General features: G+C 48.4%; 1 protein-coding gene and 1 long non-coding RNA gene across 2 annotated transcripts; both read right to left on the bottom strand.

Annotated features, from left to right (window-relative positions):
- LOC143148510 (uncharacterized) lies at positions 1-23,139 on the bottom strand. Its single transcript, XR_012992496.1, has 2 exons — positions 23,089-23,139; positions 1-3,370 (listed from the first exon to the last, which is right to left on the bottom strand). It is a non-coding gene; the product is annotated as an uncharacterized LOC143148510 (long non-coding RNA).
- Positions 15,090-21,960, bottom strand: LOC143148496 (uncharacterized). The gene is made up of 2 exons (XM_076314883.1): positions 15,460-21,960; positions 15,090-15,385 (listed from the first exon to the last, which is right to left on the bottom strand). Exon 1 carries the CDS (start codon positions 15,967-15,969, stop codon positions 15,607-15,609), a length of 363 nt encoding a protein of 120 aa, XP_076170998.1. The 5' UTR covers positions 15,970-21,960; the 3' UTR covers positions 15,090-15,385; positions 15,460-15,606.
- Positions 23,140-25,151: the final 2,012 nt, after the last annotated feature.

The raw sequence follows: 25,151 nt of genomic DNA on the forward strand, positions 1-25,151 counted from the left end.
AGAAGCTACAATTATAATATTCATACCATTGACGCAATATGATACAATTTTTGGAATAATACACACATCGTTGCATATTTGTAGAGTAATCGGTACACCGGTAACTCGATCAGCTATTATGAACAGTTACGCAAATCGACGAGTTTGTAAATAACGAAAGAGGCTTCGAAAGTCGCATTCTTTCCCCGAGTAAATATTTACGTCGAACGGTGATAAATAACGAGGAGAACGTTGCTTTCGGTCGATATGTAAAAATACCGTGGAACAACGTTACGGTCGAAATTGTTTACCGTGCGTTTAGAATGGTTATTTGAAACGTGTAACGCGTACGATTCAACGTGCATGCGCTTTTAACGACAACGAAGGATGCGATAAACCGCGAGGCGTTTTTCCGTGAATTACAAAAAGTGACCGAGTTTTCGTTTTCCTTGTGCGCGCGCGCATCCGTCCATCGCGGTCGACGAAAGCCGATGAATATTCATAAGCGGTGCTCGCAATTTTTCCTCGTTTACGGCGTGCACGAATTTCGAGAAACAATTCGGCCACGCGGATTAATGTAAGCCACGCGTTGCGTCCAAGTCCTCACGAACGAGCGAGCGAACGAGCGAGCACGCTCGATAAAATAACTCCTTCTTTATGCGCATGCATCTGATATCGCTGCATATATGCATTAGGCGGTTCAATGGGTAGTTTACTTTATCTCGCCGCGTGCTGTTCTTTTTTTTCCTTCGTAACGCGATCGAACGCGATTTTCGGTACGCTGGTCGAGCGTTTTCGATAGAAATCGTTTAGGGAATAACGCGCGCGAATAAACGACGCATGCGCGCGCGCGCGTACCGGTGACGCTTTAAAAATAGTCGAATCGGGGTTAGGTTCGTTAGCACGTGTCTCGTTATTTAGAAGAGTCGTCGAGGTAATTCCTACTTCTCTTCTTTTTTTTTCCTTCTTCTTCTTCTTCTTCTATTTCCTGTTTCTTTTTCGCCCTAGCGTACACAGTATTGCAGAAAAACGCAACATTGATCATTTAACGACACGTTTCTTCGATCGTTCTTTTTTACACGAACGAACGCGATACTTCCAAGCGGCGACACGAGTCGTTGCGCGAGCAATAATTATTATTAGACTTACGTCGCATTTAGTCGCTCGACGAGCGAACGCGTACGCGCGTCGTTTGTTTATTTCGAGGTACCGAGAATAGAAATCGACACGGCTAACCTGAACATTTTTACCGAACTGGGTAACCGATTCCCGCTATTCTCCCGATACTCGACCGATTTCGACCGATTACGTAATTCGTAATTGTTTCGAGATCGTCGAGAAATGCAAATGTCGAGGAGATTTCGTGGAATTCACTTCCGTTCCGTGGAAACGGTTATACACGGCGCCACTGTTTCCAACTACGAGTCGAAGTTAATTGTCTTCGTGGAAATCCTCGAAAGCGAATCAACGCTCGCTAACCGCACAAATTAACGTCTCTCCATTGTTACTGACCGGTCTATTTTCGCACACCGGTTTAACAAGAATAAACGCGTCGCGGCGCGGAATTCCTTCGAACGGCTCGTATCCAGTTTACGATAGACGCGCGTCTACTCGGAAAAATTCGCGAAAATTTCCACGCGCTACGAACCCGCCTGGATGAACACTCATCCTCGATTTTCTTCGAACACCGATCCGTTACAATTTTAACGGGAAAATCTCGTGATCCGAAAATGGGCAAATATTTATCGAAATGAAAGACAACTACGACGAATCTCGTACGGATTCAATTATTATTTCTTCGTTCCGTGTTTACGAATTTTTCTTCGTAATAAGCAGTCGTTTTACTCGACGCTCCAAGTTTTCGCAAAACAACAATTTTATCCGTTACCGTCCCAGACGTGGCGATGATGGATTCTACGATAATAGTTTCGTAGAATGGAATAATGTATGCGATGACATGGATTCTTTTTCCACTTCCAGGAACAACGATAAAAGTGTTTCTCGTCTCGATGACGAGTAGATTGTTTACTACAGATCCCCCGGATCGAGCGTGCAGTATCGCAGCGCCGTAGAAAAATTCACACCACGGTGCGAACACGCGTACGTGTTTCAAGATTCGGTTGTAAAACAACGATTTCGAGAACCTCGCCCGTTCACCGTGGAATAACCCTCGACGTATCCTGTGTTAATTCGTTCCTTCCTCTTGCATCGTTACGGGGAAATAACCACGTTAAACGAAAAGCAAATAAAATTTTCACCACGGTCCCGAAGGCTCTTTAAGCAATTCGTTCACGAGTATTTGTAATTACGATAAATGGGCTACAATTGCCCGTAAAATTTGAACGTTTTACCGTACGAGCGCGTCGACTGCGCGTTATCTCGCACAGAACGCGCGAAAGGAACGATGATTGTACATTTCAGGATCTTCGAATTCAAATTTCCAAGCGCGAGAACTGTTGGACGAAACATGGTTGTAATTTGAAATTCGACTCGACTCGACTCCTAGATTCTTTCGTGGACATCAGCTGGCCACACTCGTTAGAACATTGGTAGAGCGATTTCAGGATCTTCGAATTCAAATTTCCAAATACGAGAACTGTTCGACGAAACATGGTCTCACTCTGAAATTCGGAGACTGATTCGACTCCTAGATTCTTTCGTGGACATCAGCTGGCCATACTCGTTGGAACATTGCTAGACCGATTTCAGGATCTTCGAATTCAAACTTCCAAGTGCGAGAACTGTTCGACGAAATTTGATCGCATTCTGAAATTCGAAGACCGACTCGACTCTCTCGTGGACATCAGGTGGCCATACTCATTGGCACATTGCTAGAACAATTTCAGGATCTTCGAATTCAAATTTCCAAGCGCGAGAACTGTTCTACGACACATGGTCGCAATCTGAAATTCGAAGACCATCTCGACTCCTAGATTCTTTCGTGGACATCAGCTGGCCACACTCGTTGGCACATTGCTAGAGCGTAACGAATCTCTTGCAACGCGTGCAACAATATTTACCGTAATACGGACGAGTTGGAAGCGCAGACCGTCCCGAAAGGAAAACACGTATCTGTGAATCTGGCCGTTCTCGCGAAGGAACGGAAATTCCAGCGAGGCGAGAAATCCGGTCAGTGCATTCTCTTCGTTATCGGTCGTGGTTATCGCGTGGAGAGACGAGGGCAGAAGTCGCGTCGCGACGCCGTGAGACTCGTAGTTTCATTCAGGACGTTTCCCCGCCGCGGCTCGGCGAAGCGACGCTTTTTCAAAGTCGTTCGTCCAGGGTCCCGTGAGCTTCGAATCCCGCGGATGAATCCGCTATCCGGACGGATCTTGGCCAAGCGAGGAAACGATAGCCCGAGATGTGTATCCGTGACCCGAGCTCGGTGTTTCTGTAAATTAAAATCCGTTTCACGGTTCCACGAAACGGAGATACCAAATATCGTCGACCATGTCGGACCACCAATCATTTTAACCGAGCGGAAAATATTTCGTCGAAAAAGTACCAACGCTCTTTTGGAATCATCGAACGTTTGGCGTGGACAAAAATTGCGTTCGAGACTGATCGAAAAACCGAAATGTACGGAATCTTCGAAAAGGGAAAGGGTGCTCGAGTACCACAAGGGTGAAAGTACACGGGAAACTTTCCGAAATTATTCTCACTCGCGAGAACATTCGAAATTGCGTTGGAACGTATTCGAAAGTTTGGGTCTTCGAAGACTTTATTTCGACGAGGGTGTGTACAGTTCGCGAGTAGTCGAGGGTGTAAAATAATTTTCCGTTCTCTCGTCAAGATAATTACCTTCTGGTAATTTACGTTGTAAAGTACAACGAAGAGAAGAGAGTTTGGAAAGTTTCTCCCGTTGGTAATTACGTCTAAACACATTGTCCCCCTAATGTTCCGTTCGGAAGCGTTCTCGCGAAGGGGAGTATTCGTGTTTCGGAATGGTCGAGCTCGTGGCAACGACCGATTCGTTTAACGAGGAGGAAAACGCGTTCTAAACGTATCCGAAAATAGCCCAAGAGTCGCCCCGAGACCCTAATAAAAAGGGATCGATAACGTTGAGTGCGCGGTGACGCGGTTGGTCGTGCATCTGTCGCGAATCGGTGGCCTCCTCCCTTTATTGGTACGGATAATGGAGGTTCTGCTGTGTGTTTCCATCGTGTGCCCTTAATTACGTCGTCCGGTGATCCGGTAACAGTTCTCCGGCGCGCAGAGTCACGCTAATCGCTCGACGAAATCGTGTCGACTCGCCCACGGACGCGGACAGGAAGTAGCCGGAGGAACATAATAGATGAACCGTGGCCGAGTGGGGAACGAAGTCGAGTCGAGTCGACGGCGACGCGTCTAATGGTTCCTCGTTAATTGGGAAAATTGGGAGGGACGGGGAGTACCGGTCGAGGGTACAACGAACGGGGATGTCGCGTTTACTTATTTGCATGGGAGCAGAGACGTTGCGGCCTTGATTCGATACGAACCCACGTGTCTACGGTAGACCTATTCAACGTCTTCGAACTTGGACATCGCGAACTACCGATGGAGAGATCGGCCAAGATCGAACACGAAATCTCTGTTTGCTCGACGCTCACCTTCATTGGGAAACGCACGTAGGTTTACTCAGCGTTTTTCGACTTTCTTTTCTAGGTGTATTGTCGGCAGATCGGAGAGATCTCTTGCTCGAGAGTTAACGTAGGAACGAACCCAGGTGTGTAAACGTATTTTGCGTTCTCGAATTTAAAGAGAGAAGAGAGTCTTCCGAAAAGATACAGTAAAAAATAAGTAGTAAAAATCGTAGGTCAAATTTCGATCTCGAGAAACAACAGAGGAGAAACAAACATCCCTCCTTCGAGCGATTATCTAGGAACGATATTTTATCGGTCGACGACTTATTCGTCCGGAGAAACACAGAGAGCGGTGGGAAGGTGGATACAAGGAAGTCACGTGTAGGGTGGTGGAGCTATCGCGAAGCAGAAACGGTTAGGCGAGTCGATGACGACCCGGCTAATGGTTTCCATTCCGAACTCATTTATGCGAACGAACACCGTATCGTCGAAACGGGAAGGGTCAACGCGACTGTTGTTTTCCATCAAAATCGAAGCTTTGGAAACTTTCGAAATTGATTCGAAAATTTACGAGAAAAATTCTAAAAGAAAAAAAGAAAATCGATGAGTCTGCGGTGCCAGGAATCCCCTGTACGGGGAGACGAGAGATCCCTTCGTTCCGGGAAATATCCCGGTAACGATATTCTATTAGTCGGGGACGCGTTCGGCCAGAAAAACAGAAAGGAGAGCGGTGAAAGGTAGAGGCAAGAAAGCCACGAAGGGTGGTAGAGCTATCGCGAAGCAGAAATAGTAGGCGTGTCGATGCGCCATTAGCGCGTCATTAGCGCGTCATTACCGGCGCGATATACGCAAAACGTAGAAACGCAGGGTCGCGCGGGGTGTTTGTTATTTAAAATCCAACGGCGATACGTTCCCGGTAATTGCGATCCTCGAGACGATCGAGCACGCGAAAAGGAACCTCGTTGCGTTACGATCTCGAAGGTGAAGTTCAGCGAACGTTGAACGATAGCCGGCCAATTATCGCGTTGGATACTCGTTGGTGTTGATCGGCAGCTAGACCGATACCGAGTCCGCTCGGTAAATGTTCGTTTATCGTTGCAACGGATCAGGAAACGCGAGATACTTTTACCGAACGCGCGATAAGGACTCGCGGCCTGGAATTCTTTTCCTCGAGGGATTTTCTTTTCCTCTTTTTTCTTTTCTTACTGTTTCTTTCGCTTCTGGTTTTCATTTCGAACAGTTCGAAACACCCGCGACGAATATTCACCCAGTCGAACGTTCTCCCGACTAACTAACGTCGAATTTCTCTCGCGCGGTGCGTATCGAAGGATTTCTTTCCGGTAGTTGTTACGACGACGCGCGGAGAGGATGCTTGAATGTCGACGAGGAGATCTCTTAATCGCGACGGAGCGTTCGCAAATAAACAATACCGAGGTTTTATACACCCACGTCGACTACGCAGATCGCGGCGTACGTACCGCGTGCGTATGTAAGTATCCACGCGGATGATGATCTTCCGCAAACAGTCGCCAATCACCTTCAACGTACGTCGTCGCGATACGTTGTCGCGCACCGTATCTCCTTCGCGGTGTCCGAGGCGATGACGATCGTAACGTTTCTCGTACGCCGTGACTTTCCTCCGGTTGTTTGTCAAATATTTTTCAACATTCCGAGCGATCGTGGATCGACGCGTCGAGAACTGCTTCTCGAACAAACTGGAAACACGAAAGTAACGTCGCTGGTTACCTATCTTTATCGTTCGTCGTGTATCGTTTATCGTATCGTTTGTCGTATCGTTGGCCGTATATTTCGTAAAACGAAACGTGTTCCGATTCGCGTTTACCGTGTACGAAACGACCGATTGTTTTCTTATCCGTTGTGGCACACTTCGAGAAACCGGTGCACGTCTCTGAGCCACGCTCGTGACGTTCTGCGACGCACGATATAGATTTATAATTAACTACAAAGCGCTACTCGTATTCGTCCGTAACATAACCTCATAGTCGAGAATGGTACGGCGAAGGTGTAACGAACCCTGTCGTTCTCGTGAGTCGATTACCAGGCCTTTGGAAAATCTTCTCGGGGTTTCGCTATCCTTTCGTATGCGCAAACATGGGACAGAGGGGTGGGGGGAATCTTCCCTCCCCGCGCACGATATTCTCCGGAATTTTCATCCTCCCGTGCACCCAATTCCGCTATTTTTATAAAATACGCCTACCTTCGCCGTGGAGAGATCGTTCTCCCGCGATCTCGGCGAAAAATCAGTCGCTCGATCGCGCGAACGATACCCCGGTTAATCGATCCGCGCAAATATCGTTGAAATTGTTACTTGGGCGAGAAAAGGGTTTCAGATAAGGGACGAAAAGGGTCTCAAAGGGATACGATGAACGAGCGTTCTTCGTCTACGGAGAATTATCCAATGTTGTTTCTCTAAACGGAATCGAGTATTTTTTTTTACACCCTGCGTATTGCAACCGAGTATTCGAAAGTTGCGAAAAAAGAAGAATCTATGTTTTTTATACCGAGTAGATCGTTTAAACGGAAAGACCTGAACATCTCGGTTAATTCTGGTTCTAAGATAAATAAATCTTCCGGCTATGAGAATTTAAGGTCGCCGATTTTTGTTAACGATAACCTTTCTTAACATTCTCGTAGAGCACGAGGCGAGTAAACCGTAAATCTTCATTTGGAATTTCGTACGTTGGGTTCTATTCACCGCAACGGTCTGAAAAAAAATATATACATAACCAAGAGATTGTTCGCTCCGTCGTTAATAATTTTGATACCGTTTGGCTCGATCGAAGGGGTCAGAAATTTCCACGGAAACGATCGCTCGAACTATCGTCGAGTCGGATAGCACGACTGTGAACGAGAGAGATCGGAGATCAACAAAGCACTCGAGACGGTTGGTCGGATTAAACGGATGAAAAAAGTTTGAGAGGAAGCGCGACGGTTAACGAATAGAGACTGGCGGAGACGAGGAGGAGGTGGAGTAGAAGGTGGCGGAGGAGGTGGTGGAGAAGGGACGGGAGCGGTGCTAAGGAGGGGGAAGGTGGGGCGAGGCAGAAGACAGGGGTAAGAGTACTTTTTGAAACGCAACTCGTAGGTAGCGTGGTGTTTGCGTTGAGCGGAGGTCGCGCAATTATATGGCGGTGATTAAGGTCGTGGCATTTCGTGAGAGGCCATTAAGGAAAGTTTGAATTATTCCGCGCGCGAAAAAGATTTACCAGTTTGCGTCGCGTCGCGTTGCGCCGCATTCGTTATCGCGGATTTTTGCTTCTTTTGCCACTTCATTGGCGTAATGCGTTCGCGCGGGCGCGTGTGTGGTTCCTTCGTGCCGAAAGGAGGGCACGGTACTTTTTTTGTACTCCCCCCCGTCCCTCCATCTCGCGCGTTATACCAGGTTCGCGACAAAAGTCGTTAGTCGTTTTCGCGGTGGTTCGATCTCCGTTCTCGCGACGCCTCTGCGAGAAACGAATTCGCGAAACTTTGGAAATTTTTCGGCCGCCTAACCGTCGAACTTCGACGCGTCGTATACCGGGCGAAGGAATCCCGAGCAATTTATGCGCGTCGATTTCGAAGTTCGTCCTCTAACCGAACAACGAACGCAACGCCGTGAGACTTATCTATCCGGTTTCTCTTTGAAGAAATTCCATCTCTTTCCCGTCGTTCCGTTTATCTTTCTTTTCGCGGTCGACTCTTCGAAGCGCGGGGATCCTTATCAAAATTTATGTTTTCTCTGTTTGCGCAACATCTAAATCGTACGTTTCGCGTAGCGTCGTTTCGTACCGCGTCCGAGGTGGGAATGTTTAGAAACATTTCGCGCGCGTGTTGTTCGAGGGAATTGGTCCAAGCGCGAGCAGTGCCCTCGTGCGATGGTAATTATCGGTTCTTTCGTCTCTCTTCCATAACCTTCCATAATATGGTTATTTACAATATACAACCTTCCGTAATAATTCCATAACCGGTGCAGATTTTCACGCGAAAAGATCAAAAATTTCTCCCAACCGGAAGAAAAGAATTCGAAGAAGAAAGACTCGCGAATGGCGAAAAAAAGAAACGAACTTTCGAGATCTCGGAAGAAGGCTGGAGTAATTCGTGGTAATTCGAGAGAAACGTTCGAGAGTTCCTCGAAGGGACTCACCGAGCGTCCAGAATGCTTGGTTTTCGTGTCTCGTGCAACGGTCGAACGAAAAACAAACGAAAGGCAACGAAAGCGCGGGTTCCGTCGACGATTAAGGCGCGCTCGATCCGATTAAACACGGAGCAGCCCGATAGAGAGCGGCTTGGCAAACGAGGCTGCTCCAATATTGACTCGTTGCGTTTGGGCCCCTTTAAGGGACCGATTACGCTACTCGCGCGCGCCGGTACTCGCGGCCTCTGCACACACCTATCCGCCTCGTTCCTGAGAAATTCTTCGCGCGGACCCTGCTCGCGGCCCTTTGGCTTCCATGCCCCGAATTAGCATTTCCTGCGCACACTACTTTTCACCGGTGGTAATGTTCGAACAGCGTCGAACGACTCGCTGGGAAATTTACCGGTGGTTTCGTCGATTCTGTGGAAAGTTTCCACGGTGTTGGTTCGATGTCGATGGTAAGTGTCGCGGAGTTGTTTCCCCGTGACGAAATTGAATACTTTTTCCGGATAGTCCACCGTCGTAACGCGCGCAGAGATGAATCCGGGGACCCGAGTGTCCAAGAGCGCGCGGTGAAACTTTTTAGCGGGTAGTTCGCGTGGATCGTTCGTAGAAGAAATGTATTATCGTAGCGCAAAAATCGAGCGACTCTCCGACACGCGATACGTTTCTTCTTTGAAGTTGAACTCGAGAAACATTCCCACCGTTTTCGCGGAGACCGTGGTAACCGTTGCGGCCACGTATTTGCATTTTAACGACCACGGTACAGTCCCCGCGAACCTTCGTTCGCGAGATTCGTTTATCTTATTTTCGATCTTTCCGTCGACGGACTGGCGAATTTTCCATTGGATCGTCCGAGACACCCGACGCGGAGCCCTCTTCGTTTCACGGTGTTGCTGCGACTTCGTCGTAATTCGCTTTGTTTTTGTCGCGATGGAGGCAACGCCCGGTTCTGCGCCGCGGTCGCGTTTAATCGGCGTCGGAGCCGATAACGCGACTCGGTAAAAACGATTTCTCGAATTCCACACGGATTATTACCATCCGTATCGGTACCACGGCGCGAGTCTTGGCCTTATCCGGAGATTATCGTTGCTTACGCGCGTCATCGTGCGCGGAATTTCTTTTTCCTCGCCGCGGGTTAAACGAAGTGGCTCCTGAAGCGCGAGGAACGGAGCGGAGACGCGCCGATCGAACCCTCGTCGGCGATCGAGTTCCGAGAACGCACCGTTCGTTACACGTTCCCCTACTATGCCCGTTCTCTCGCATTTTACGAATATTTTCCACGAAGTTCCCGTTCGCCCCGTACTTGCCGCGAGCTCGTACACCTGTAATTTACCCCGATCGAACGGAACGTTGAACTACGCCCCGAAACTTCCGGCTCGCGTGACCGCAACTTTCAGCAACCTGCCACCCCTGTGTACGGTGTCGTGTAACTCATTTTTCCCGATTTGCTTTTTATTATGCCGTCAACGCCGTTAACCCCGTACCGTGCTCGGACGAGCTGGCAATTTCTGCTTCGGTCGCGATCGACTGCCTCGTCTACAATATTCGCAGAAGTTGAGCTCGCGTCGCGAAAGACGGTCTCGAATTCAATTTACGCGCATCGGTTTCAATGGCCGCCATCTTAGGACAACGAATCGAACATCGCGAGTCGATACTCGAGTTCTCGCAAGATACCAATCGCTCCGAGACTCTCGTGGATCGAGACAATGGAGAATATTCTTTCATTCGAAAAAACGAAGATTTCGGTGCGCAATTCTTAAGTCGAACAAACGATAACCATGGCTAGAAACTAAATGTATTTTTCCAAAGAGAGAAAGAAACAATATCCTCTATTTCGAAAAACGAAGATTACGCGATTCGATGGATAAGTCTACGCGTCGAACAAATGCACCGAAAGCAAAGATTCGAGATAGATTCCCCATAGGTGTACCCACGACTCGACGTCAAATGTATTCTAGGGAGAAGGAAAGATCGATTCTCGTACAAGTTGGTATTTTGATTTCCACGGATCGAAATTCGGAAGATTCGCGCCAAAAATTATTCTCCGAACGCTCGTTGCGGATCGATCGTGGATGTATTCCAGGTAGAAAGAAAAGCTCGATAAATTGGACGTGTGTTGGTAAGGCTCGCGAAAGATTCCTCGTCCGTTCCCCATGCGCGACCGTATTCCCCTCGAGCCACGGGACCGATTTCTCTGTCCCTCTCTCTCTCTCTCTCTCTCTCTCTCTCTCTCTCTCTCTCTCTCCCCGTGACACGCATCTCGCGGTAACGCGCGAGGGAACGACGACGGGGACGCCGGTGGCGTTGCCAACGATAACAATCGCGGTTATTTACGCGGTCGCGTATGCTTCGTCAGCTGTCGTCGGTGTGTACGTCGTCTTCGACGCGCGAAAATGTGCCGTTTCATGCTCCCGACATAAAAGGCGCCAGGCCGCGGCGTGCGTTTGATAACGGATCGTGCGCATACGCGCCGTGGGAAGCCGCTGATAACGCGGCGCGTTGTCGCGCGTGCTTCGCAACGACCGTGATGCAACCTGCGCGTGCACACGAGCATATGTGCAGAGATACGAGGCCGTTGATACGCGAGGACGACCGGCCGCTGTCGCGCGGCGTTTCTTTCTTTTTTTTTCTTTTTTTTTTTTTTTGGTCCCTTGTCACCTGGCCACGATATTATAATAGCCCCGAGATATCGACCCGCGTCGATAAGCGCGGCTCTAATCATACGACGACCGGTTTTCGCGCGACTTTGCCCGAGCGAATCCACGCGTACGCGATCGGAGCACGCGGAACGCTCCGAAACGTAGCCAATCGACGCTTCGATGAAACGGAGAGACTTTGGAATATATTCGTTGAGAAATTTAGAACCGTTGAAAGTTTGGAATCTTTTGTCGCGTATCTAGCGAATCGACGCTTCGATGAAACGGAGAGACTTTGGAACGTATTCGTTGGGAAATTAGAACCGTTGAAAATTTGGAATCTTTTGTCGCGTATCTATCGAATCGACGCTTCGATGAAACGGAGAGACTTTGGAATATATTCGTTGGGAAATTTAGAACCGTTGAAAATTTGGAATCTTTTGTCGCGTATCTAGCGAATCGACACTTCGATGAAACGGAGAGACTTTTGAATATATTCGTTGAGAAATTTAGAACCGTTGAAAATTTCTAATATTTTGTCGCGTATCGATTTAATCGACCCGTTTTAAACAGTACACCGAAAATTTTCAATTCTTCGAATTCGATGCTTTCGATCGGATATTTAGGAATACTTTTACCCAATGTGGTTCAAAGATCCGCGAGTATTATATTTACTAGATTTTCTGCTTAGATGTAATACAACGCTCGATGAATCGCGTGCGAAACGATATCCGAAACTCGGTAAGTTTCGGAAAGAAACATTGTAGCGTTGCGCGAAATTGGATTGTAAATAACGCAGAAATAATCGTTCCCGTTTGACAAGTAACGTTGATAGCGCATCGAAGATTTACAGCTGAAAAAGTTATTCTTTACGAGTGGTCGATCGTTGGGAAACTTTAATAATAATCGCTAACACGTGGCGGAGAAGGCTACATATTTAACGACCTCGGAAACCCGATGAAAAATGCACACGTGTGACCGATAATACGAGGTTCAACTTATTCGAACTATTCTCCGCGGAATAATTAACGAGACTACCGCGCGTAATTAAAACCTCTGCGTTTCACGAGGGAACTATGCGCGCAGTTCCGCGATTATTGTCCGTTCGAAATTATTATCGGTGATCCGTGAAACATCGGCGATTTTTTTCTATTTTTTCTCTTTCTCTCTCTCTCTCTCTCTCTCTCTCTTATTTTATTCGCTATTTAAATCGTCGAACGCGACACCGGGCACGTGTTTTTGTCTTCGTTCGAGGAACGAGGCGACACGCGTATCTGGTCTGCACTGTCAGCGACAGTCTGTCACACGGGCTCTCGAAAATTTCCACGACCCCCTGGCGTACTCCTCGTTCAACCGGCGTGCCGTTTGTTTAACCGCGTGCGTGCGTCAATTTTCCGTGAAATTCAAACCGAGCTGTTACGTGTCTCATGTATATGCATGCGCCGGAAAATTCAACATTTTAATCGTGATTTTCGCGGTGGCCGTCAGGAAATCGCGCACGAAGGACGAGTTAGGCGTTCGTCCACTCGTCCCCGTCACGCGACGAAATTTTTCCAATTTTTCATAGTCACGTGAGTTAGGTCCCCGTTGGTATTAACCCGTTCACGGGCCAACAACGCAACGTCGACGTTGCACCGTGCTCGAAACAACGATACGCTTATTATATTTCGCGCTGACGTTCACATCTTCGATGTTGCTTTTATCGAGCGTTGTTTCGATCAAGTAAACCCGCGTCGACGACACCGCGTGACACCATGTATTCAAGTGTCCTATACTAACCCCTACGATTCGATTTAAATTCCTCGTAGGAACCCTGGTAGTTGGATTTAAATGTCCCGTGAGAAGTCGAAAAAAGTGTACACGTTCTCTTTAGAAAATCATGCAAAATTAAATACTACTCTACGTTGAAATTTTGCATTAACATGGACCACCGTTTTTAAGGTCTTGCGATAACGAGTTCGACTGATCGAACCGTACAGATCGATGCAACCGTAGTCACGCCCAAGACTGAGGTACGCTCGCGAAGAAAACTCGTTAACCGCGGTACCATGATTTATCGAACAACTATAGCAATAGTTCGGACGTACAACAAAATGGTTCGAACGTAGCTGTCGGAAGTGTAACCGTGACGATTTTACTAACTTCGAGCTTTGTGTACGAAGTAAGGGGATGTCGTCAGGGATGAAAGTCGTCGAGAAATTGGAAATGGAAAATTCCAATTCGTGGTGGGATCTTTCGTCGTATTTCGAACAAGATTACGACATACCTACCGCTCTCCCAAACATATATTAGGTTGTTCGTTAAGTTTCGTCGGTTTCTCCACTGTCGAAAAAAATATTGTGACGCTTCAGCTTTGAACAACTGTGAATATACGAACGAGTCGACGCATCTACGCGAAACTTCGCGCACGATCGCGAAACGATAGTACCGTTTTTCGAAAAATAAAACGAGGAAGCTAATATCGCGATTTCTCATCGAACGAGAAAACTTCTCGAGCAGTCTAGTATCTAGACTCGCGAGTTAACCTTATCTCCGCGGAAGCTCGCGAAGGTCGATTACCATTGGTTCGACCTTGAATTTTCGCCGCGTTAACGACATTGAAATTATTCCAAATAGGGAATACCTGTTAGATTTATGCGTCGCGTGTCGACGTACGTTTTCACGATCCGCGCGTGACTTATCGCGCCGAAATTGCCAGTAGCGTCTTGTCTCGCGCGAGATCGGATCGTAAATCTCGAGTCCTCGCTCCGTTTCGCCAGTGGTCCCCGTTTCAATCCGAACGCAATTGGTTTTTAATACCGCCACGAGTGTTCGGGGACCGGACGATTTACGTGGAAATTAATTCCACGTTCTTGGATCGCGCGTGGACCTTCGTCGTGGCGGTTTTCGCGAATTGGAGTCAACGAATACGAATTTCGAAGTTTCGAGTTTCTCTTTCGGCTCGAGCTGTCCCCGTTCGTGTACGCGGATCGCTCGGAATGTCGGTTTTCGTCGAACGACACGCCGACGAAGTCAGTTTCGTCCAATTACGCTTTCGAATAAATCGGACACGGGTTCTCGGGTCTCGAAGCCGCGTGTACTCGTACGTCAGAGCTATTCATTTACATCGTTCCACGTGACGTTACAACACCTCGTGCGTCGAACGATTCGAGTTCCGCGTACGGCCGCGCGTGTCCAATTATTAATTTCTCGATATTCTAAAACCGTTCCGTACAATGCGAACCGATCGCGCCCGTACAATGGAAGGATGTGGATCGTTACGCGCATCGATGAATATTCCTCGACGACAATGCGGACCTAGCGTTCCGAGCTTCGCGACTGCTCCAAGAACGTAAAACTCTCTCGATTTTCGAATCGAAGACACCCTTCGCCTCGATGGAACTTTGAAAATGGACGATCAACGATCGAGGGAGATTCTCACGGTTTTGCGTCGCGCTTCTCGAAGATCGTTAACAATTTAGATTCCGGTAGGTGAAGGTTCGAACCTGTTTCTCACATTGCAAGTTCGCATTATTTATCTCAGAATATATCTACACGAGTTTGGCAGTAATTTCAATTTGGTGATATTTCTTAACAACGATACCTCTTATTACGCCAATATCGTACGCGTTATGAATCAGTAACATCGAACGAGGAAGAATAACGCTAAGGCAAAGGTGACGCAAGATGGAAATATTCTATTCTTGGGGTAAGGTAAAGGTTCGAACCTATTTCTCACCTTCCAAGTTCGCATTATTTACCTCGATGTCTATTGCAACTTCGCGCGAAGTAATTTCAAAAAATATCTACACGAGTTTGGCGGTAATTTCAATTTGGTGATATTTCTTAACAACGATACCTCTTATTACACCAAGATCGTACGCGTTATAAATGAATAACATCGAACGAGGAAGAATATATTATATTCTTGAGATGGAAGAAACTCTCGACACTCGGCTTTCGAAACAAATTCGATCGATACCCAAGCCACTTGTTTCTTCGATCACAGACGAGCGTGCAAAGTTGTTGATCCTCGTACGAGCCTCCAAATAATTGTACTCGTGCGGTGTATCAATTTATATTTAAGTATACTATAAGTTACAGTGTTATTAGTATTGGACGTGGTGTTGGCAATTAATTTCACTTTTCCTCCACCCCTAATTACCTTTAAAGGTAGATCGACCGCGTATAAGACTAAGCTTCTCGTCTCGATGCCCTTGGCACGCGTCTTTATCGTCTTTGTCGCTTTATGTCTATTACTGGTCTTTCGTCTTAGTGCAACTTTCCAACTGTCTCGTCTTATTACGTCTTTTTACTCATACTGTCCACAACATACTCTGAACATACTGTGGACATACTGTGGACATACTGTGCACATACTGTGGACATACTGTGGACATACTGTGGACGTACTGTGTACGTACTGTGACATACTACGACACACCGTTCCACGGTAGAATCTCGATCGAATCTGGCCTCGTTCACGCGACGGACCGGAGAAATCGATCGATCTCGATAGGTGTCGGGTAGGGAGGTTTCGAGGCAAGGATCGAGGGTGCTCGACGAAGTATAGGATCGCGTCCGATCGAAATTCGGGGCTACCTTTTGTGGCGGGCGGCAGGTAGAGTGTGCCTTGGGTATCGGTGGCGTTCAACAGGTGGTTCACGATTGTCATCACACATGTGCGGATTAACCACCTCTCTCTCTCTCTCTCTCTCTCTCTCTCTCTCTCTCTCTTGGTCTCGCTTCCGTTCCATCGGGGTGCTCTTTCTCCTTCTAGGTTCCGCGTACACGGAGTAACGCGCACGTGCGCGCACGCGGAGTAGACACGCGCGAGCGTTCGTCTATTTGTCAGGCACACGAACGTCGTCGCGTCGCTATCGGTGTACAGGAAGCGGGAGCCAGAGAGAGCTTACCGCGACGATGGGTTGCTCGAGAAGGTGAGCATATGTAAGGTTCAGAATGTAAGTGCATTCAAGAGGTCCTTGCCTTTTCGTCCCGTCATTGGACACCAGTTGCTCCGAAGTTCGGGCGTCAACCACGCTCGAAACCCATCCCCCGTTCCCGTCGCAGCTAAGATCGCGGGATAAAGCGGTAAAGCGTTCGTGGATGCCACCCCTTCGCTCGGGGACGTAATTGCCACGCGGTTCACGCGATCTCGAAGCGAGCGTGAGCCGCGAGACGCGTCCCGGCGCGACTGTCACGTAGAAACTCGTTAAATTCGTTTCACGAAGCTCGAATTCGGTCGTCGGCTCGTGATCGAGCCCGAGATTCGGCTCGTTCGGACCTCCGTGACGAGCACGCGGATTAAAGGAGTATTTAAGCGACAAAGGTACCTCGCGAAGAACGTCTCACGTTGATGGCTCCTCGTTCGAGGACACCTAGAACAGGACGCGACTAGTTAGCGAGCAAATTGCCCAATTTGCTCGCTCGGTACGGAATATTGCACGAAGATGACGCGGGCACTGCCCACTTAAATTCTCGTTAAAGTTCGTTTATAATTACATCGTCCTACGGCCACCTAATTAGCCGGCTACTACCCGTAAAGGACACCTTTAACGAGCTGTTCGGACTTATTAACCGCATTCGGCGCCACGGCTGATCACCGTATTCGTTACGACGTTTCTACCTTAGCTTCGATGTTTCGCGAAATGTGGATTCGCGCGAGACGAGGGTAAGGGTCGACGAAACGATTCACGGGTGTTGAACCTATTTAATAATTTCGTAATTCCACGGGTGGGGTCGATCGTCCAGGATGTTCGATGCCTAATTGTATCGCGATATCGGGTTAGGAAATTTCGGGGAAAAGTTACACGGAAGAGTCAATCTGCTACCGAAGTTCGATCGTGTTTTGCGATATATCATATATATGTCTACTCGCCACGAAGACCTCGCGATTCTAAAAGGATTCACGTCGGAGAAGCAAGTGGGTCAGTGCTTGAAAAAAAATTTACCACATCCCTTCCGTGCTCCCTTCCCGTTTCCCGATTCAAAGTTCTCCTTTTCACTCACCGTACTCTCAAACGTGTCCAAATCGCGATGGCGCTCGAATCCCCGAATCGTGAAAAAGATCAGCTCTCGAAGAAAACACAGCAGCCGCCGGTGGCTATTTAAATCGGGGCTTAATCGAACGTCGTCTCGGGGACGAGTCGGCTCGGTGGTATCGTCTACGAGCGGCGTGGTCGCGGCAGACGTCTACTCGCGCGTACACGAGAGGACAGGGGAGAATCGTAGGTACAGGTAGGAAAAAGAGGGAACCGGATACGGGTAAGATGGTCGATCCGGGACAGCGTGGATCGGACGTGGCGCGCGGCAAGGGCTGAGCACTCTCCGCGGAAAATGGGAATATCCGGAAAGCAGCGGAGCGAGCAGGTCGGTAATTGCGAGGAGGCGGTTTTCCTTGGTCGGTGGCGGGGAAAACGTGGCCGTCACGGGAAAAACGTTGCTCCCCCGGGCAGACGGGGGGCCAGTAGCAGAAGCAGAAGCAGAAGCAGCAGCAGAGCAGCAGCAATCGATTTCAATTAGCGAAACTGCCGCGCCCAAGGACATTCCTCCGAGTACCGTTTACGTCGAGAGGGCCTGGGGGCCGCCTCGATCGCCGCTGCACCCTTGCAGTCTCCTCTCCCCCACCTCGAGCGGGCACCCTCTCTCGTCTTTCGATTTTAATTGGCAAAATTCCCGAAATGCCTCGCCCGGCTCGTCGACGCCAGGGACCGGCCCCGCTCCCTCGAAGATCCTCGCGCAAATCGAAACCGATACGAACTCGACCAGTCTTCCGTGCGAGGAGTTCTCCTCTGGAAGTGAGTTACGTTCGACGAGCTTTCGATTGTTTCTTTTGCGGCAAAGCGAGCGTGGAATGTCCCTTCGGACGCCATTTCGAACATTTCTCAACGATTAACCCTTCACTTTTAACTTCCACGAAAATGGACGAGCTTGAGTGTCGAGATTCAGGAGACGTTCCAATATTTTCCTCACGAAGGATCGCGAGAAACTTACGAATTTGGGCATTGAACGCTGCGACGAAACACTCGGTGCGCAAAGGGACGCGAAGAATTAGTAACGAGCGCCCCCTGCTAAGATTTCTTTCCGCCCTCCCTTGCGCGATTTCACAATTTCGCGATTTCACGCGCGATCCACTCGTCACCGCGAACGTTATTCCCAGCTCGGGGACCCTAATGGTATCCGCGCGATGACGCGGCGATCCAGGGACGGATAATCGAGGACGCTCGAGGGTCAAGTGCACGCGCGACGTCCAAGCAATGGAGAAGCGGAGTTTCGAACTGTGCGCGACAAGTTTCGGTGAAATCGGTCGAACATGGAATCTGAACTTAAACGACGCGTATCGGTCGACACCTCGGCACAGCCGCTGCCAATTTCGCCGCGACTTAATCGCGAGGGTTAGAAGAAAACCGGCGCGCAACTGTACCTAAACCGCGAATCAGAGGGAAGAGTGGTCGGAGGAGGGATCGTCGAGCTTGGAAGCACATCGCTCTCTCTCTCTCTCTGTTTTTCGTTCTCTCTCATTCTCGAGTCGATTTGAAAAGAGAAGGAGGGTTCTTTGATCGACGATCCTCTCGCGACCGCGTCGAATCGCCCGATTGGCCACGCTCGAGGTTTTTTCCAAGCCGAGGAGAACCGTTTCTGGGAGCAAATCCGGCCGCGCGATGAACCCGGAGCGAAAATTAGCCCCCCTGCTCCAGCCCCGTACCCGTCCCCCTGGAAAGTCCCGGTACTTTCGGAGCAATACGTTACACTTTGTACTTTAATCTTGTCGCCGCGGGAAACGGTCACCGAAGAAACTTTTAAGCGTTTCGACGACGACACGACGACGACGAAGACGACGACAGCGTTGATTTCGCGGACTTCTCGTCGCTGAATCTTTTTTCCCGTTACTCCGATCGCTCGTGGCTGCAAAGCCTCGAACGTGCCCTGACGACCGGTGCACACGCCCGATTCTTCGAACAGGGTGTTCGTTAATGGACCAATCTACTCGGCTTCCACGAACTTTTCGACTCTCGGTACATTCTTTGTTTCCGACGAGCGCGTTTCGAGCCGCGCGAAATTAATCGCGAGCATAGTTCTCGCGACCGGCCGAATTTTTCACTTACTTTTCTTTTTTAATTATTATTTTATTTGTTTTCGGCGACTAATCGAATTTTCTACGCAGCTTTCCTCTTTGTTATTCTATTCTTTTCAATCCTGTTCGAGAAGTTTGAAAATAGTACGAAGGAAATCGTTCCCTTTCTTTTTTATTTATTATTTTTTTTATTATTTTATTTTTTCGGCGACAAATCGAATTTTCTACGCAACTTTCCTCTTTATTTATTATTTCATGCTTTTCAATTATGTTCGAGGAGTTTGAAAATAGTACGAAGGAAATCGTTTCCTTTCTTTTTTAATTATTATTTTATTTTTTTTCGGCGACTGACTGAATTTTCTACGCAACTTTCCTCTTTATTTATTATTTCATGCTTTTCAATCGTGTTCGAGGAGTTTGAAAATAGTACAAAGGAAATCGTTTCGTTTCTTTTTTATTTATCATTTTATTTTTTCGGCGACTGGTCGAATTTTCTACGCAGCTTTCCTCTTTATTTATTATTCTATTCTTTTCAATCGTGTTTGAGGAGTTCAAGAACAGTACGAAGGAAATCGTTTCCTTTCTTTTTTATTTATCATTTTATTTTTTCGGCGACTGACTGAAATTTCTACGCAGCTTTCCTCTTTATTTATTATTCTATTCTCCTCAATCGTGTTCGAGGAGTTTGTGAATACTACGAAGGAAATCGATCGATCAGATCGTCCAATGTAACTCGAAATCACTTTGCCGAAAGATCGAAGAAATATTGTAATTTTGCGATTTAATTCAATTAGGACTTCCTCGACCGAATTTCATTCATAACGAGAGAAAACACAAATTGTTCCGAACGATGCTCGACGATTTCGTCGATCGATGCGCGAACCGAGACGCAAAGTTCTGATAAAAAAAAAAACTATAAAACGATAACGATCGTGCGGAGAAGGAACGCGTCGGGTTGCGGAGGGTTGAACGCGAGTCTCGATGTTCGAGGTTCGATCCCGTTAGCGAAAGCTGATAAACCTGCGTCAGCAGTACGCCCGAGAATTCTTATCGAGCCTCTGCTACGTGTCTCGCTTATCCGTGGGTTCCCTTTAACCGTGAAACGATGACGGGTCAGCGATTCCACGTTTCCGGTTTTGCAATTGCACCGAGAATCTCAAATATACCGTTCGTACCCCAAAAGTACAGAATCGTCGAAAAGACGATCCCATTCGTTCTGCTTTTTTCGTGTTTCGAAATCACGATGCCTCGTGTCGTCGAACTCGACGTTGGCGCGAGTATCGATAAAAATACGCGGGAAAACCGACTGACCGTGACAACAACACCGATGCCATTGTAACTCCGACTTCTCCGTAGTAATGTTTCCTGTCTCGTTCGTATCGCCTCGTAGATAAAAACTAATCGTTAGCTTTTTACATTTCTCAGAGATTGTTGAACGATAGTTGGAACATTGCCACTGAAATTCGAAAAGTAAAATTGGAACTTGGAAGTTTTCCGTGTATCTCGACACCGTGTACGAGGTAGAGAAATAATCTCAGCTTATCGAACCTCGTTACTCGACAAACGAGTTATCTGCTGGACTTTTTCAATCAAATTTTATACATTCCATTGAAATACAAAAATGAACGTGTCGTCCATCGTTTCCACTCAACGCGAAATTCGACCGCCGAGGAAGACTAATCCCCCGTCCCGAATTCGCGTCATCGAGTCGTCTTCGTTAATAAGTCGCGCGATTTAATTACCGCGCAGGATTGGCCAGTTGGCGGAAACGGAAAGCCAAAGCAAATTGCTTCCAATCTAGCCCGTACAAAGACCCATCGCCGTGAATCGCGGCATTCAAGGAGCGCAACCCCCGTGCTCCGTGGTCGCAAACCGCGCGTCAACCGAGAGAGCAAGTTTGCTTGCTAAAAATTAAACAACGCCACCCTCTCGTGCTCCCTGCCGCGGGCAAGAACAAAGCGTTCCTCGGTAAACAAAGGAAACGTCTGTTTCTTATCCGCCGTGTTTTTTTTTTTTTTCTTCTTTTTTCTTCTTCTTTTCCCTTTCTTTTTTTTCACCCCTTTCCCGACCGGCGCTGCCTGCTTTCTCCTTTGTATAGAAACCGCCCCCGGTGGGGGCCGGAGAATCGGGCGAAAATGTTCCCGGTGCTCGCGCCCGCTTTAGCGTGCTTCGCGATAAACTCCCCCAGGTAATTGGTATCGCGGGGAGGGCTCTTTCCCGGGGCTCGTAATCGGCTTGCGAGGCGAACTCACCGGGAAACAGAGTCGAGGAGGGCCGCCCACGCGAATCCGATCAACGAGACTCGTCTGCCCTAAGATCTCGCGATGTACGGGGAGACCGCGAGAAACGATGTTTACGAAATTTCATTCGCGAGGAACAATCTCCGCGAGTCCGCGTTCACCGTTCTAGAACTTCTCGCGAAACCGATCGACGAAAGATCGTTTGTCGATCGATGAGGAAGATCGTTCGTCGATCGACGAGGAAGATCGTTCGTCGATTGACAAGAAAGATCCTTTGTCGATTGACGAGGAAGATCGTTCGTCGATGGGCAAGAAAGATCGTTTGTCGATTGACAAGAAAGATCCTTTGTCGATTGACGAGGAAGATCGTTCGTTGATCGACGAAAAGGATCGTTCGTTGATGGACGAGAAAGATCGTTCGACAATCGACGAGAAAGATCGTTCGTCGACCGATGAGAAAGATCGTTCGTCGATTGACAAGGAAGATCGTTCGTCGATTGACGAGGAAGATCGTTCGTCGATCGACGAGAAGGATCGTTCGTCGATGGACGAGAAGGATCGTTCGTCGATCGTCGAGAAAAATTGTTCGTCGATCGACGAGAAAGATCGTTCGTCGATCGTCGAGAAAAATTGTTCATCGATCGACGAGAAGGATCGTTCATCGATCGTCGAGAAAAATTGTTCGTCGATCGACGAGAAAGATCGTTCGTCGATCGATGAGAAAGATCGTTCGTCGACTGATGAGAAAGATCGTTCGTCGATGGACGAGAAAGATCGTTCGTCGATCGTCGAGAAAAATTGTTCGTCGATCGACGAGAAAAATCGTTCATCGATCGACGAGAAACGCTTCTCAACGAGTCTCGAGATCGAACGATCGACGTACGAAGTTCGCGAACCTTCAATGGTCAGATTTACGATCGTTTCGCGACGTCGCGCGAAATTCCTTCGATCCTCTCGCGAACGCTGATTCGTCCACGCGGGCAATTTTCCTCGAAACGAGAGAAAGGGGGACGCGAGATACCAGTAACGAACCATTTTGGACGCTTCCCAGGAAAGAACCGACGGATTATAACCGAAGAACCAACAGCGGCCTATTTACAAACCACGTCGTGTATACGCGTACACTTTACCGCTTCGTCAACGAAAATCGATTTTCGCGTCGAAGAACCGCTCTCGCGGAGTTTCGTGAATTATTTGAATTTCCCGCTTCGATCTTTCGAATACTCCCAATGAAAACAATCCATTGCTGATCACGTGGAATGGATCACCGAGGACGAAATACTTTTCTCATCGCTGTGAATATTATCCATGTACAAGTTGTAATTGTAATTCTGGTAAATTCTTTCGCGCAAAGGTGAACTGGAAAATCGTTTTCCTTAATATTCTCCGCACACGTGTACGAACGAGTTTCGATGTCCCCGGTTTCGTGTTCCCCGCGCGCTCAACGATCGTCGAAACGCGATTAGACGATGCTTACCAGTCAGTTTCCGCTTCTGTTCGAGACGCGACCTTTCCGGAGGGAAACAGAGCACCGAACTGAAACAATAACGCGCGATGATCGTCGTTCGAAACGGTTCCGCTAAGAAGCGGGAGTGGGAGGTCTCGTCACCGAAATCCAACATGGAACCGTGTTGAAAATTCCGCGGGGGGCGTTACGAACGACGAAAAAAAAGTTTCCTCGCACCCGGAACGATCGTTTCGCGGGAAATCGTTCGGGTCCTCTCGTGACGCAGTTTTCTCCCGCGATCCTCTTCTCAAATGAGAGATAGGTGGGAGTGATAAACCTCTGCTGCGAATGGAAAAGCTCTCGCGTAGTTTCGAGCGTCGTCGCGACGCCCACGTTGCGAAATCCGTGTGATCGACGATCGTTCATCGAGCATCGATGAATCCACGCCGATCGGATCGAGACGCGAGACTTTCGTTCGCGTGTCGCCGTAAATCGCGCGAGACGAGAGTGAAAAAAAGAGAGAAAAAAAGAAAATACCACCGGTGGCCTAATCGCCATCGGAGCTGCTAATGAGATGGCGGTCCGAGGAACGATAAATATTAATGCCGCGATAACGATTTCCCTCGATAAGAGAGACACGACGTTTACGTTTCGATCTCCCGGCAGCACGCGCGAGCTCGATGTCGCGGGAGGCGTGTTTCGCGCGGAAAATATTACACGAATCTTTATTGCTCGTTGCGGGCAACTCGGCGCGCGATTACGCGCGTAGGTACCGACGAAAGAAACACGAATAAAATAGAAATAAACCGCGTGGATCGTTTTACGGGCCGCGTGACACGGTACGATTTAAATAGCTCGAACGTTGGGACAGGGATTTTCCTTTTTGCAGTATCGAAACAGGGAAAATTAATATCATTATTTATCTAGGTATTCACCGTCACGAACACTTTGATACGCAGCTGGAGAAAGAGTGGTTGAACGTACCCGTACTCCGTGCAACGACACGAGTCGGTAGAGAGAGACGGAGAAGACTGACCGTGAGTTCGATCTTGTCTCGCTCGTCGATCGCTCGCGTTTGTTTACATCCGTCGACCGGTCTCGTTGCAACGAGCGTAGGTTAACAACGCGCCGTAGGTAGATTCACCCCTTGAACTATGGACGTGTATTTGCGAATCATCCTGTAGGTAACACCGCCTGTACAAACTACTTTCGAACGATCGAAACGGAGACGTCTATTCGACGCGTTGCAACGGGAACTTGGAAGCTTACCTTGGTTAAAAAATTCCACCGCGTGTCTCCGCTTTCGAAACGAACGGAGTACCTTCGAACGGGACAATATTTACCTTTCGATGATGGATTTTCAAACGCAGCACGAAAAATCAACACCGGCCGCCTTCCGTCCACACGGACGCGAATCGCACGGTTGCTGGTGGAGTTTGTTGCTCACCTGTCGTGAATAAAACTTACCCGCACCGTTCCGTAATACGGCCGGTTATCTCGGCCGTAAAAAAGAAAATTTAACGACCGCGAACACCGAGCTTCTTTCGTGTTTCTGGATTGGCGCCAGGTTCCCTAGGTGTAGGAAATCCTGTCGATGCACCCGACAGCTTCCGAAGTCACATTCCCACGTGTGCAATCCCGCGGACACGGTGCATCGCTGCACTCCGTAAATGCACCGCGCTCGAGATCCCCCTCCCCTTTTCGGTCCGTAAGGGCCGACCCTTGTTAAGTGCCGCGCACCGCGTTGCGCGCGTAAGAATGCGGTTTAAGACGGAATCCGCCCGGATGAACGTTTTCGGTCAGACCAAGAAACGTGTACAAGATGACAAGAAACGTCACAAAGTAGACGGAAACGCGTTTCCTTTTGAATCAACGGCACACGTTTGATCGTTGTCGATCAACTCGTATACAAAACCGCGCGAACGATCGTCGTTGTCGTCGTCGTTGTCGTGGTGGTGCAACGAGGTTGCAGATTCTTGTGTACATAAACTCGGCGAACGTGACGCGATTGCACACTTCCGTGCAAATAGACGGGAGACGAGTTTACATTGCAACAATATATGCGAGCGAATGGACCAGAATGGAGGAGATTT

The sequence above is a fragment of the Ptiloglossa arizonensis genome, chromosome 6 (assembly GCF_051014685.1).
Source record: "Ptiloglossa arizonensis isolate GNS036 chromosome 6, iyPtiAriz1_principal, whole genome shotgun sequence".
Lineage (NCBI taxonomy): Eukaryota > Metazoa > Arthropoda > Insecta > Hymenoptera > Colletidae > Ptiloglossa > Ptiloglossa arizonensis.